Here is a 15,800-nt window from a genome sequence, read left to right as displayed (position 1 = left end):
AATGTGTATTTACATTTTTTACTCCTTGATCTGATTTTATTTTTCCTGTCTTTGGTGGTTGAGACAGGACCAACTCATAAGTGGACTTATTTTTTTATGTGCGGATTTAAAATATGTTTATTTGCAGACTTTAAAACATTGCTGGCTGTCCTTCTGTTCCTGAATACATCAAGCTTATTGTTGCCTTAACCTTTTGTATCAGCAGTTCTTTCTGTCTGGATGCTCTTCCCAGAGCTTTGCATACCTGACTCTGTCTTTACAATTTCTCAACTGTCACCTCCTCCAAGATGCCTTTCCTGACCACCCAATCTAAAGTAGCCTCCACCCCACCCACAGATCACCCTGTTTGAAGCTTCAACATAGCACTTATTTCAACCTGCTAGTCTATTCATGCTTTATTTATTTGTTTGGTGAAAGCCTCCTCCCTCTAGACTATAATTGCCACTCAAACAATGATTTTGTTTGATTTGATCAGCATTTTATTCTCAGTGCTAAAACAATGCCTGGAAGAAAAACTAGGCATTCAACAAATATTTTTGAATAAATGAATAATTAAATCATTTGGCTAAATAAGAGAGACACTTGGAAATTACATTTAACAGCTTTCAGGAGACTGGCCCAATTTTGCCTTTTTTTTTTTTCTTTTCCTGTTGCCACATTCACTGTATTGCCCGTCAGGTTCTTCTTTCACCAATGGGCAGTCACTTTTTTATTCCACCAAGACCCCAAAGCAGCCAGACAGGCAGATGGAGAAGCAAAGCCATCAGTCACTGTCAGGTGTGCGCTATTCTCTTGATTTGAAAGGACCAGCACTGTCATTTAAACATCATCCAGTCTTTTTGCATCTTACAAAGTTTAACTTCTACAAAAAGCAAGGAGGCAATTGCTATGGATGGTACGGTGCGTATCAGCAGGGTAGATGTCATTAAGATTCACTTCCTTGCTTCTCCTGTTCAATTGCTTTTGTGAAAGGCAGTGGGTTTCTCTTGTCTTCTTCAATTTAAATGTATTGAGTTTCTGAATCTCAGCCATATCTTGTTTGTCAGATATTTTGGCAGATTAAGCAGTAATGCGGTACACAACAGAAAGTCAGATTTCCACAGCAGCTACTCTATCCCCCTTTCTGACAGGCCCATCTCCCATTCTAGCCTCTTCTGATTGCATTATCCTTTTCTCCTTGTACTCTCAGGATTTCCTCCCGCCCCTCCGTAACTGCAGCTCTCCTCAAGGTTCAGCCTTCTGCAATTCTCCCACAATGAGATGCTGGAGCTCATTTTCTACCACTGAGCTTATACTTCTATTGCTCCAGCTTTCAACTTCACTCAAGGCCTTTATCCCCAGTGGCCTGTGGCCATTTGTACTTGGAGGTTCAACCTTTAATGCAGTAGGTCAATACCTAATCTATCACCTCCTCCCCAAAGCAGAAACTCCTTTCATTTTCCTTCTTCTGCTAATATATACATACATATTTTAATAATAACTAATCTGAAATCATTTTGTCTCCACTGTCAATGCACCCTTCATAATCAGTTATCATGAAACCATATAAAATATCTCATTAGCTGTTTCTTCTTTACCATCCCTTTCCCTAATGCACTAGCATAGATTGACAGCACAACAGCTCAGGATTACAGTACAACCTTACAATTCAGGGTCTCAAAGTGTGGTCCAGCCACCCTGGCAACAGAATCATTTGAGGAGCTTGTTAAAATTAGGTGCCCAGGGGGTGGCAGGTTAGCTCAGTTGGTTAGAGCGTGGTGCTAATAATACTAAGGTTGCCGGTTCGATCCCTGCATGGGCCACTGTGAGCTGCGCCCTCCTTTAAAACAATAAAAAGCATTTGCTTTAAAAAATAAATAAATAAATAAAAATAAAATGTAGGTGCCGAGACACCATCTAAACCCTAACCTGCAAAATTAGAAATTATCTCTCTACTTTCTGTCTCTACCCCTATCCAAATTACTCCACATTTCTCTACACATGGTTTACATTGGGACACACCTCTGTGTAAAGACTATAACTTTGTATCTGATACATTTGTGTGCATTTGAGAGTATAAAGTGAACCTTAAGGATCAGAACTCCCTAACATTTTAGAAAAGGAAACTAAGATCCAGAAAATTTTCACCTAGGCAGGTCACAAAGTAGGTAAGGGGCAAAGCTTAGACTAGATCTCAAGTCCTGTGATACCCAAGCCATGCAGAAAAGAGGTAACAGAGCAGGCCTGACTGCTGTCCTTTGAAAGTCCTGCTTGTAAGAATCCCCTGGAGGGCATCTGGGAACTTCGATTTTGACAGGGTTTCCACCATTTCCAGGACTGATAAGAGTGGCTCATTGTGCCTAAAATATTTTTACAAATAATGTGGTTTAAAGTAAACACCTGCTTTCCTCCTGGGAGTCTGGGATTTGGGTACATGTCAAACAGAGGATGCTATATAACTGTCTCCCAGTGAAAACCCTGCGCACTGAGTCTCTAAGGAGCAACATTTCACATGTGTTGTGACAACTCATTGCGAAGGGTATTAAGCATGTCCTGAGTGACTCCCCTGGGAGAGGAGTCTTGGAAGCTTGCACCTGGTTTCCCTTGAACTTTGCTACATGTGCCTTTTCCCTTCATTGCTTGTGCTTGGTATACTTTCTCACTATAATAAATCACAGCCATGAGCAGGACTATATGCTGAGTCCTGTGAATCCTGCAGGTGAATCATCAAACATGGGGTGGTCTTGGGGACCTAATGACACAGAAGCCAATGATTGCCACAACTTATTTCACTGTCCCTCTCATGGGATGTATGCAAGAAGCAGTAGGGGTAGTCAAAACAGCATAGCCTTCAATAAACAAAAAACAACTTGATTTAAATTCTGACTTAGCTTCTAAGCTCCATTACTTCTCTGAGTCATGGTTTTGTCATCTGTAAAATCGGGCCAATAATACTTTGTAAGGTTTTTACAAAGATTTGAGATAATAGCACAAGAGGTCCATAGTATACACCCTTTAAGAAGGAGCTTTTGTTTTCATTCAGAGTTTTTTGGATAAGATGCAACGATCAGAAGGAATTCTATGGATCAAATTTTATGTATCCATATATCCATGTAGCAATGGAACTAATTATGTATATGGACTAAAAGGTCCCAATGACGTTGGAACTTGTGAGCATATTGTTTTTCTCAAGATCTGTGCAGAGCTCCTCTAAGAACTTGCGGTGGGAATCGTTACGTGGAGAGCAAGCACAGAAAAGAACTTGTTTATACTCATCCGCAGCTTTTGAGCCATGCTTGGCTATTGGTCTCTTGCTTTTGGGGTCCTGCCCACTCCACTGATTTCTGGGCCCTGACCTCTGGCTGGCTGCCAGTCTGCACTCCTTAACTCTTTATTGGATGCTCAGCTGTTCCTCCAACTGTACCCTTTTCCAACCACTAGTTCATACATGACTCATTCACTCTCATTCACTTGGTTCTACACGGAGGATCCCCACTGAAACTCTCTCCTGGCTGTATCCCTGGCTTCATTCCTTAACCAGCTTGTAATATTTGCTCTCGAGTAAACTGTATTTCACTTCTGTGAAAAGAGAATTATTAGGCTAATATAAATCCCAGTCAGTGGCAGCATATTTGGAAGAAAACCTCATTTATGTTTATTTATTCTTTTTGTCCTTTACATCCAGAAGATGAACACCACACTTCTTAATACTAATATTGTCTCATCTGAAATAATGTGACAAAAATGTTTAAAGATGAGTGATTTCAAATCACTTTAGCAATTCAAATGAGGCGGTTTCTTTAGTATATACTAGGGTAGATGCCATAAAAAGCAGGAAGTGTCTGCAAGGAGTTACTTTATGGCACATCATTTTCAGGAAAAAAAGTCAGTAGGCTTCCACATCAAGGGTAAAATATTTAAACAAAGACATTTGCTCTGCATTTCTCGACCAGACATGATATAATGGTGAGAATACTGCATAGGGAGTCAGGGGGCCTGTGTTTCAATCTTTTTTGGGGGCGGGAGGCGTAGCCCACCCTCCCTTGTGAGAGTCGAGGAGTCGAACCGGCAACCTTGTGGTTGAGAGGACGTGCTCCAACCAACTGAGCCGTCTGGCCACCTGGGAACTGAACAGCAGTTCATTGACTTCATTCTAATTGTGGAGGGCGCAGCTCACTGGCCCATGTGGGAATCAAACCGGCAGCCCCGTTGCCCAGAGCTCGTGCTCTAACCAACTGAGCCACCCGACCGCCCATTCAATCTTTATAATATAGTGGTTACGAGCCTTTTCCCACCTCTGCTTTCATCTAGGTAGGGGTGGGCTACTAATACTTGCCAACAGAATGTGAGTAGAAATGATTGTGCCACTTCCCTGCTAAGGTGGCTTTGAAGCAAGTATCCCGTCTCCATGTTCTCTTCCCCTAGCTTGTGGCTGGATGTTGACACCCAGGGTGACCTTAGAGGCCACATGTTAAAGATTGTAGAAGTACTTTCATCTAGAGTCTCTCAGTGGCCACACAAATAATCAGTCTTTCCCTTACCAATGAGGAACACCTGTACTATGTTAAGCCATTGACATTTTGAGATTTTGTGTTGAAGTAGCTAGTATGTCCCTAATTAAGTTTCACCTCTTTATGCCAATCTGTGTGGGCTGTTATAAGGATTCAATGAGTTAGAACAATGCTGACACATAATAAATGCTCAGTAAATGATATCTATTAATATTATGCCCTGCTCCAATGCAAACTAGTTATGAGTCATTGAACATGTCAGTTTCCCTGGTACTCCATTTCTTCAATTGTAAAATGTAAGAGTCATGCTTAATGATTTCTAAGTTTCCCGAAATTTGAAATTTTATAATCAGAAACCTCTTCAAATTGCTAAGAAAAAAATGATCTTAATCTAGGGAAAGTGGTCAGAGGATAAGAGAAGGGCATTCAGAACATCAAGTAAAGAGGGAAAGAAGGAAAACAGAGAACAGTACAAAGGACAGTGAAAGGGGGAAACACTATTAAAAGAGAAGCATAGTTTCTTTTTGACATGTATCCATCAATTCTGAAATAAGCTTTGAAGAGAAGAAAATGTACAAACCGGGCTGTGTCTGTGAGACTTTCATTCACACCCAAGTGAATATCTTGTGTGGTCAGAAAGCAAGGATGTCCTCCCAGAAGTGCAAAGCCTACAATAAAAGAAAGAGAAACAAAATCATTTTGAAAAAAGGAACTGAAGTAGGAAACACAATTATGAGGAGTTGGCACCATCTCAATTGAAAAGTCAAAATCTTTCAAGTTCTCCAACTTCTCTGATAGGGAATTCCTAGGCAGAGCAACTGAGGGAATTTTCTGTACAAACACTCAACTCTCCTTCAGATGTGTGCCCATTTTTCCACCCTCTTGTTCAGAACCTGGAAATAATGGGGCACTGTTCCCCTTTCAGAGGCTACTCCTGGTATTCATTGTTTAAAATATATACTGATGTCTATCCAGGAGAACAGAAAAATAAACCATAGCATGGGATATCACGGATTGCAATGGAATACTACTCAGTAATAAAAAGGAATGAACTATGAATACACACAGTGTAGATGACTCTCACACACTTTATGCTGAATGAAGCTAGACAATGTATAATTTCATTTATATGAAGTTCTAGAACAGGCAAAACAAACAGAGTGGCAGAAATTACAACGATAGTTGCTTTTGGGGAGGGTGATTGGCTGGGAAGGAGCATTGGTGAACTTTCTGGGGTAATGGGAATGTGTTATACTTTGATAGAGTTTGTAGGTTACATGGGTGTATGTATTCTTTAACATTGATTGAACTATACACTTAAGACCTGTGTATTTTACTATATATAAATTATACTTTAATTTTTTTTAAATTAAAACAAAGTAAGCATTGAAATGGTGGTTTCGGGTCACTAAAAGTCAGCCAAGTCAAAGTGTCCCTCTACTGTTTTATGTGTCTTCCAACCAAGACAAAGCTAAACAGTGCTCACATATTACCCTCACCACTTCTCAACTCTCTGTGGAATGTGCAATCATTGCAGCCATCTCACCAGATGAGGATTGCTCCTGCCCCACCTGCACCTCATGTTCCATTCGTCAGAAGAGGATGACACAGGGGGGCTGTGTCATCCTGTGTCACCCAAAGCCACAGCTAAATTCTGTTAGTGCAAGCAGAGCCCTTTTATAACACACCCTGGGGCAAAATGATGGGAAATGGTGACATCCAGTCAAACTTTTACTTTCTCATTTGAGACTGCTTCAGTAGGCAGACCTTCGATACACAATGTAAGGGCAAATAAGTATAATTACAAGATAAAGACATGTCTGAGGAATTTTGCAGACATTACTGTTTTCCTTCTTATTTGTAATATGCCTAATTTGTCTTTCGGGAAATAAACAACAGTCAGAAATTTCTAATCCCATCTGTTTCCCATGAGAAAGGAGGAAATAATTTCATAGTGAACTGGGGAATGAGGAGTTTTAGACCCTGGAAGGGGAATTTGACCCAAAATCTCATGAAACACCCCATTTAAGTCTTAACACATTTGAATGATACAATTTGAATATGGATGGATATTAAATGATGCTAAGGAATCCTTTTTGTTAGGTATGATAATGATATTATTGTTATATAGGAAACTATCCTTGTTTATTTAAAATATGCTTACTGATATATTTTGGGATAAAATGTCATTATAGCTTTACATTACTATAAAATACTTCAGCAACAAAAATGCGTAGATAAATCAAAGAAGGCAACATATTAACAGTTGTTAGATTGATGTAAGGGGCATTGGTATGCTCGTTATGCTAATCTTTCTACTTTCTGTTTAATAACTCTTAATTAAAAGTGAAACTCAGAAAAATCCACATTAAAACAATAGTCCTCATTTCTGTTACTGCATAAAATGAAATAATTATAATCTACCTATTTTGTACTTAAAGGTGTTCTCTTTTATTTTATTTTTTTTTATTAGTTTCAGGTGTACAAAACAACATACTAGTTAGACATTTATACCCCTCACAAAGTGAAAACCCCCCTTCCCCAAGCTAGGACCCCTCTGACATCTTCCAAGAGTCAGAGAGTCTAAAAATGTGTTCAAGATTGTTTTTGCGAACCTAGAGTCCAAGGGCTTGCCATAGGGGAGCCAGTCCTTGAGCCAACTTACAGTGGGGTCTACAGAGACAGGACAACCTGGTGGAACTGGACTCAGTCTTCTTCATCTGAAAAATCAGGCAGTTTGTCTAGAGCCCTAAGACCCCTGGCAGCTACGTCCCAAGTAGAACCAGAGAACATGAAACACAATAACAGTGCTACTTGCTAAGGGTCCTGTAATAAAGCATCTGACTCCATTTGTGATGTTTGACTGCTACAAGTTTTCAAGCCTGCCATCACTTCCCTTCTCCATCTGCCCTACATCTGGGCAAGCCAATAAGAAAGTGCAGGTGATCCCTCCTTTGGCGCTAGCAGGAAGTTCCAACTATGCAAGTCCTGGCCTATGCATGGGAATCCTTTCCACAGCCCCACCCCTAACCACAGTAGAAGTCCAGGCCAGTAGCATTTCCCCAGTCTCTAATGCCACTTCTGGACCAGCTTGGGAGCCACCCCTAGTCTCCCCAGAAAACCACATTATGTGAGTAATAAAACTTTTCATACTCTCTTGGTGCATGTGTGGTGCCCTCACTGTCAACAATCAAACCAATTTTGGTGGGAGACCATCTTGTCTGTCTGGAGTGACCAAGCAGGTCCTGGCCTCACAACATGGTTCTGAAATGTATTCATTCATTCTAAAATTACATGCCTGGTGCTGTTCTAGGCACCGCGGAAAGCACTGTAAACATGGTACAAGTCCCTGCCTACATGGAACTTATATTCTAGTGAGGAAAGACTGATAATAAACTGGATGAGTAAATTACAATAGGCTGTCCTTATCTGTGCTTTAGCTTTCTGACGTTTCGGTTACCCGTGGTTCACCACAGTCTGAAAATATTAAATGGAAATTCCAGAAATAAAGAATTCATAAGTTTTAAATTGCATGCCTTTCTGAGTAGCATGATGAAATCTTGTGCTGTCTGGCTCCCTCCTGCCCAAGATGTGAATCATCCCTTTGTCAAGTGTATCCATTCTGTATACGCTCCCCGCCCATTAGTCACTTAGTAGCCGTCTGGATGACCAGATTGACTGCCCCGGGATCACAGCGCTTGTGTTCAAGTCACCCTTATTTTACTTACTAATGCCATATTCACATAACTTTTATTACAGTATATTGTTATAATTTTCTATTGCATTATTGTTGTTGATCTCTTACTGTGCTTAATTTATAAATTAAACTGGATCATAGGTATGTATGCATAGGAAAAAAATAGAGAGAGAGGGTTTGGTAGTATCTGCGGTTTCAGGCATCCACTGGGGGTCTTGGAATGTATACCCTGTGGGTAAGAGGGGACTACTGTAAATGCCTTGTATGGCAGATGTTGATAAGTACTATACGAAAACTAGAGGATGGAGGGGGGATAGGGAGAATAAGGAATAGGAGTTGTAATCTTCACGTGGTCAAAGAAGCCACACTGAAACATACCAGACAGTGGGAGGAGCATGTCCTGAGCTCATGAGGAAGGGTCATGACTGTAGGTTCAAGGCACACCAAGAAGGTTGGTGTGTAACATGCAGTGTGTGTGAGGATAGTAAGGGCTGAGGTTACAGGAGGAAGGTGGGGAGGAAGCAACAACTATGACTTTTGTCTGAATAAGATGGGAAGCCATTGGAAGGTTGGAGCAGAGGAATAATTATGATTGGGTTTATGTTTTCATCGAACATCTGTAGTAGGGCCAAAGCAAGGCAACTAGTCAGAAGACTGTTTCAAAAATCTGGGTGAAGTCCAGCTGAGTAACTCAGTTGGTTAGAGTGCAGTGCTCATAGCACCAACGTCGCTGGTTCAATTCCCACATGGGCTAGTGAGCTGCGCCCTCCACAGCTAGACTGAAGACAATGACTTGACTTGGAGCTGATGGGTCCTGGAAAAACACACTGTTCCCCAATATTCCCTAATAAAATTTTTAAAAAAAAATCTGGGTGAGAGTTGGTAGCTTGGATCAGGGTAGTAGCAGCTGAAGTGATGAGAAAGTGATTGGATTCTGATATACCAGGGGTGCCAAAAACATGTATACACATTTTGAGAGATGTTATCTATGTATTACTTTTCGAAGTTGAATTGAATTACGTAGCAATGTGTAGTATGACGTTCGCTCAAAAGATGGTGTTAATCAAATGAATGCTAGCGTCATTCATTGTATTTCTATTTTAATACAGTTTTCTCCTTTTTAAAAATGTGTATACATTTTTTTGGCACCCTCTGTATTTTCAAAGTGGGGCCAGCACTAAGCTGATGACCTTGCTTTCTACCTCACTGAGAAAAAAGGTAGCGATCAGAGGACTTCCAGATTCCCCCACTCCATTTCCCCACCTGCCAGCATCTGTACCCATATATTCTGCTTTCTTTCCTGTTAAGCATAGATGAACCTTCCATGCCCCAGGAATGCACTAGAAGCCATACCCCCTTGCTTATTCAAAGATGTTGCTCTCGCAGTTCTTCCCTTTCTCCCTTATGTTACCTACATCTTGAATAGGCCATTCTCACTTTTTCACTCATTAATAAAAACAAATGCAAACTTTCTCTTGTCTTATTTCCCCCACCAGGTATCCCTTCAATTCTTTGCTCTTTGCAGAAAAACTCTTTTTTTTTTCTTTCTCTCTCCAGATCCTCTTTTCTCATTTCCTTCAAATCTATTCCCATAAGGCAGTGGCCCCCCAACACTGCTCCAGAACTCCTCTCACCAAGGTGACCAATAAACTTTACATCGCTACATCTACTGGCCATGTAAGTTCTCATTTTTCTTAGTAGCATTTACCAACGTTGTCTACCACCTTTTCCTTAATTAACTTTCTTCACACGCTGTCCAGCACATCACACTTTCTTACCTTTACATCTACCTCGGCAGTTGCTCCTTCTCAATCTCCATTGAGAATCCTCTTTTCCTTGACCTCTTAATGTTGAGGTGCCCCAGGGCCAGTCATTGGCCTCTTCCCTCCATCTACACTCACTCCTTTTATAATGATAGCCAGTCCTATGACCTTAAATGTCACCTGTATGCTGATGACTCCAAATATGTGTAGGCCAAGTCGCACTCCCTTATTCCTGACTAATATCTATCTTTTCCCCATTTTTGCCTGTGTGTCTAATAGACATCTCAAACTCAATCCTTCCAAAACCGAACTCCCGATCTTCCCCTCTCTCCTGCTCCATCCTGCTCAGAGTTGCTAGACAGAAACCTTGAAGTCAGCCTTGATGTCGCGTTCTTACCCAATACATCAGGAATCTCATCAGCTCTGCCTTCAAAACATAGCCCTAATGTCCCTCTTAGCCCTCCATCGCTACCACCCTGGCCCCAGCCTCTATGTACTAGTTACCTATTAACAAGTTTCACTGTTTCTACCTTGTCTCCACACCCACCCCAACAGTTTATTCTCAATAGAGCAGTCAGAGAGATTCTTTTAAAAAGCAAGTTAGATCATGCCCTCCTTGATTCAAAACCCTGCAAAGATTTCCCATTTCACTCGGAGTAAAAGCCAAAGTTCAAATAAGGGAATACATGTTTTTCCCTCAGTTCCAGGCACATACTTCTCCTTGCTGAGAGCACTTACCTTCCAACATAAGATATCATGCACTTATTTATTATGTCTATTGTGTGTTATCTGTATACTCTGTAGGATGTAAGTTCCATGAAGGCAGGGATTTTCCTCTTTTGTTCACTGGTGTATCACTCTCAAGAACCTAGAATAAATGCTGGTACATAATAAATTCTCAACAAATACTAGTTGAATGAATGTAGAAGGGATTTTTACTATGGAGAGAGGACTCATTCTTTTTTTTTTTTTTTTTTTTTTTAAGGAAGGCACAGCTCACAGTGGCCCGTGCGGGGATCGAACCTGCAACCTTGGTGCCACCAGCACCAGCTCTAACCAACTGAGCTAACCGGCCACCCCAAGGACTCATTCTTTTCACTTGCAAACATCTCCTAATTTTGTTAACAAAAAGAACAGAATGTTCTATTATATGTGAAGTGAGCTAATGGAATTTAGTGGTGATTGTAATCACTAATCACTCCTGAGCACTTAATCTGTTTATAAACAGGTAAAGTCACCTAAACAAATATGAATACTGCACATTCATTAAGACAGTATTTATTTTGTACCTACTATGTGCCTAGCACAGGGGATGAATGTCATTAAGGGTTGAAGACTATGGAGGAACGTTTCACACAAAGTTTAAGACGTCCTGGCATGTCTGCTCCAAGTCACACTCTCACTTTGACTAGAAGCCTTTTGCTGTAATAACCCAAGATTCGTTTTTTGCCTTTTCATTTCTCTCTTTGTGTTATAAAGATTCACATCAAGACTGGACTTACGAGGTAGGGGTAGGAAGAGCAGTTACAGAAAGTGTCAAAGCCTTCAGCAGTCCCTGAAGGAGATAAAATGGGGGCCATTGCCTCCAGGAAAGAATTGCCTCTGCAGTTCTGGTCACTGATCAGAAAGAAGCCTCAGGCTCCAGTCCAAAATCACAGGTCAAGTATTCACCAGTTTATCAGACCTGGGTGGTAATAAGTGCTTCAGCAGGGCATCAGAGGTTCCCAGAAGCCACCAGGAGCTACCAGGGCTGAGGAGAGGAGAGCAAAGGGACAGGTCTATCTATACTCTTTCTTCACGCTTCATCCAGAGAAGTCTGCTTTTTTATCTGTTTCATTTGTTTGTACATTCACATCAGATAGTTTTGAATGAAGGGTTTCTTCTAGTAATAATTTCTGTCTGGGAAAATAAAAGTACATCTTACTTTGCTCTTTCTTTTCCTCACAGAGCCCTGCAAGCTTTGGAAGAAAGGGTATAAATACAATTCATGCACTGGAAATCTGAGGGCTCTTTTGATAGAACTAAGGCCGTCGTTAACCTCTCTGTGCTTCACTTTCCCACCTGCAGAGCAGTATCACAATTGTCATTTGCCACCTTTGTAAAGATGATGAATTTGAAAGAGCTTGGGAAGCACTGGCTTCTGTGTCACCTTGAAAGTCAAATACCAATGTTAAATAATGAAAAGAGCCGTCTCTTAGGATGCCCTGTGCATTTTTGTATCAGCTACTGCACTTACCGAGATTAATAAATCTACCCGTCTATCTGCTCAATTAACTTGCAGTGAAAGAATATAATCATCAGTAGACACACAGGAGAATTGCACGGTTTGCCAGGCAGGCATACACAAAGAGTGTGTGAGGAATGAATGATCTACAACTACACACAGAGACATCGATACATCTCACAAACCTAATGCTGAGCCGAAGAAGCCAGACACAAAAGAGCATATGCTGAATGATATAAAGTTCAAAAACAGGCAAAACTAATCTGTGATGTTTGAAGGCAGGATAATGATAACCCTTGGGTAGGGGGAATAGCAGCTAGAAGAAGATACAAGGGAGGGCTTCTGATTGCTATTTAGTATCCTGTTTCTCTATCTGGGTATTAGTTACAAGGCAGTGTTCACCGTAAGAATTCATTGAACTATACGCTTATTGATTGTGCACTTTTCCGTAGGTGGGTTACACTGTAATAAAAATATTACACGAACAATTAATATGGCTTAAGTGGGGTGGAGAATTTTATTCTGTCCCCTGAGATAAAGGGGAATACGGCTGTATCTCCACGACTCAGGCTTGGGATGGACTCCTCACGGATTGTCCTGTGAGGATCACCCCATCCCAGAAGCTGGCACAAAGCCGGGGCAATAACAGGCAGTTTTAATTACATCCTATTTTCATTCTAAATACCAAGGTAACAGGTTTTAATGAAAAATTTTGCCAGGGGACAACTATTAAGATGCACGTGTACACAACACAAATGCTCTGCCATGTTTTCTTGCTTGAGGTTTACAGTTTCTGTAAACGTTTAAAGCAGCTACTTCCTCTGCCTGATTCTCCTACTGTTGAGTTTGGCAGGATGCCATACGCAATTAAAACCACGGATATTTATTGAGGCTAATAATGAATACTCTGTGAACCATAACTTTTTATGATCATATGTTCCTTTTCCTCATGTATTTGTTGTTACAGTTGGCAATTTTGTGCAGGTTTCAGAGCCCTTCTTTATAGAAAGCCATCATTTAACAAAATGCTTAATGCCACCTATAGAAACAATTTTCCTGGAATAAAACATGACTATCACATGCCCAAACTAAATTAGATACTTAAAAAATACATTTAATAATAGCTTCCAATCCCGAGGCTGCCATTTATTAGCAATGTGTCAGTGGGCCACTTGCTGAACCTGTTTCAGCCTGTTTTTCTCAATGGTCTCATCCTCATGGAGTTGTCAGGATTAAGCGAGATAATCCATGTAATTAATGTAGAGTGTTTGGCACAGGGTCTTCACCTAAAGGCTTATTAAATCTTCACTCTTGGTTTTATTAATAGCTTAACAACCACATTATATGTGAATGGTAAAACTGATCACTTATTCAGGGATATTTGATATCAACATAACATTTGAACAGAGAAGACGGGTGGGAAAATACCAACAACTAAGAAAAATTAATTTAAAAATATTTAAAATTGAGAAATGTCTCTGCATTAATTTGATTTGATAACTTCAAAAAAGAACACCCCTCTTATGTACTAATGATTAAAAATGATAAAATAAAATAAAATTCTGCCCAGTTCATGGAAGACCACTGTTAAAAGGGAACAGAATTTGAGAATTACCAACTGCTTAACGCAATATTCATTTTCCTTTTACTGTATGGTAGATGTCAACATGATCTCTTAAAGGAGCCAGCTGTAAATAGCAAAATGTTCTCATGTTTTCTTCCTAAGACTTTAGAGATTAGGTGACACCGTACATGTTTCCCCTCTTCCTCTTTCCTTCTCTCAGAGGACATGGGGCGTGCATTAGCAAGAGCATTGAACTTGACATCTGAATCCCGGTGCTATCTGTATTAATTGAGTGAAGTGGGGTGGCCAGTTAGCTCAGTTGGTTAGAGCGTGGTGCTAATTGAGTGAAGTTAGCAAATCACTTAATCCCTCTGAACTTCCTTTTGTTATATATTTGATGAACTTCATTACTGATCATTACAAGGCAAGATTTGCGTGAAGTTGTTGTTTGTTTCTAAGCCCTAGAAAGCTCTGATGCTTGTTGATTTGAAGAATCAACCAATGCATTTTTGTCAGTGGTACCTCCTCCTCAGTCCTATCCATTTGCCCATTTGGGCAGTCATATTATTTTTTTTAATTTTTTATTTATTTTAAGTGTATTTTTCTAAGACCCATCAGCTCCAAGTCAAGTAGTTGTCTCAATCTAGTTGTGGAGGGCGCAGCTCACACTGGCTAATGTGGGAATCGAACCAGCAACTTTGTTGTAAAGAGCACCACGCTCTAACCGGCCGCCGGGGGCAGTCATATCATTGATTCAAGGGAGGTCTGGTAGAACAGAAACACGGAGAGAAAGAAAAAAGGCAAGGTGTAGGTTACATGTTTCAAAATAGACTTTTTGAAACTCAGTACACAGATATTAGTTTGAGAAAGAAGAAATTTTGAGTTTCAACAGCCTAGGAGTCCAGGCACAAACAATAAGTTTGAAAGAATACTACATGGAAAGTCAGAGCAAGTTTTCCCTCCTACTTTATCGCTGGGCCCCCAATACTGGGAACTGGAAGGGGAAAAAGAAGAGCGAGAGAGAAGCAACGGAAGTAGAATTTGATGGACCTTTGACACTGTACCCTCCTGTCCGTCCCCAGGCCAAGTACTGAAGGGTGGGGAGCATGATGAAAATTTCAGAAGAATTTGGGGAACCCCAGAGATGAGAACACCTGTGCTGTGCTTTTAAGACAGAGCTGCAGGAGGCAACAAATGTTATACAACTCCCTAGTACCCAGCATGAGTAGAGAGAGCCTTGCAGGGTCTCTGTGTCCAGTGTGGCTTGGAGACCTGGCAAGAGGTTGAGAGAGCCAAACTAAGACATATTTCAGGTCTGGTAATCAGAGTGAAGCCAACTCCACAGTGAATGGGAGACAGCCAAGGTCCAATGGGGATACAGAAGTCCCCGTAGTCTCCAGCATGGATCTTGGATGATGATGTCCTGATGACCAATGACCAGATCCCCATAGCCCTCGATGTCTTGACATTCAGATAGTCTCCAGGACGGAACCATGACTGCGCGGAAAGGGAGAGGAAACCCTAGGTGGCAAAGCAAACCCTGAAATGACTGAGGATTGCCTAACATTGCGAGATTAGGTTTCCACCATCCAGCAACATTGGTAAAAACAAGGAAAAGTTGTTTACATATTAAAAATAATACACATTTCTCTCCCACATGAGTTTGAGGCCTGAGAATTTGTGCCTGCTTGCATTTTGTACCGAACATGAATTGCTGTTTGGGACTTCTGCTCAAGTCCTCATCGAATTCCTACAGAGGAAGCTAATCTTTCCACTTGCAGCTTCTGTGAGAATTGGAAGAGGCATTCAGAGGTTTGCACTGCTCCTCCAGGGCCAGCGTTTCCCCTCTGTGGTTGCTAAAGAGACAGATCCTCCCACTGGGTTACACTTCCCAGGCCCTCACCCTCCAGCCCCTTCTTCAACACAAAGGTGAGTTTGTGCACTCACCCGTTTCCGTGGACAATCTTGTTCGAGTACTTCTTTTTTCAAAAATCATGCCTAAGGACTTCCCTTGCAATAAAGGCAGATACTGAAAACCAAGGACAAAAATGCAATTAAAAGG

General features: G+C 41.0%; 1 protein-coding gene and 1 long non-coding RNA gene across 10 annotated transcripts in view; one reads left to right on the top strand and one right to left on the bottom strand.

Annotated features, from left to right (window-relative positions):
- Positions 1-15,800, top strand: part of LOC141569739 (uncharacterized) — a 215,331-nt gene that overhangs the window by 165,431 nt on the left and 34,100 nt on the right. Inside the window, exons 7-8 of one of the 9 annotated variants that reach the window (XR_012493506.2) lie at positions 9,745-9,864; positions 10,936-13,385. The exons of the other annotated variants lie outside the window; for them this stretch is intronic. This is a non-coding gene — a long non-coding RNA (uncharacterized LOC141569739). Of the gene's footprint in view, positions 1-9,744; positions 9,865-10,935; positions 13,386-15,800 lie in introns of those variants that run through there. 9 annotated transcript variants of the gene reach the window in all.
- The window catches only part of OTC (ornithine transcarbamylase), a 56,660-nt gene that overhangs the window by 29,594 nt on the left and 11,266 nt on the right, over positions 1-15,800 (bottom strand). Inside the window, exons 3-4 of the mRNA XM_019747855.3 lie at positions 15,686-15,767; positions 5,071-5,158 (exon numbers count right to left, since the gene is read on the bottom strand). Of these exons, the coding sequence (XP_019603414.2) occupies positions 5,071-5,158; positions 15,686-15,767 (170 nt within the window). The remainder of the gene's footprint in view (positions 1-5,070; positions 5,159-15,685; positions 15,768-15,800) is intronic.

This window comes from Rhinolophus sinicus, chromosome 18 (genome assembly GCF_057876585.1).
Source record: "Rhinolophus sinicus isolate RSI-liver-muscle chromosome 18, RSI-T2T, whole genome shotgun sequence".
Lineage (NCBI taxonomy): Eukaryota > Metazoa > Chordata > Mammalia > Chiroptera > Rhinolophidae > Rhinolophus > Rhinolophus sinicus.
The sequence above is the reverse complement of the archived record's forward strand: the minus strand, read 5'-3'. Positions and strand labels throughout refer to the sequence as shown.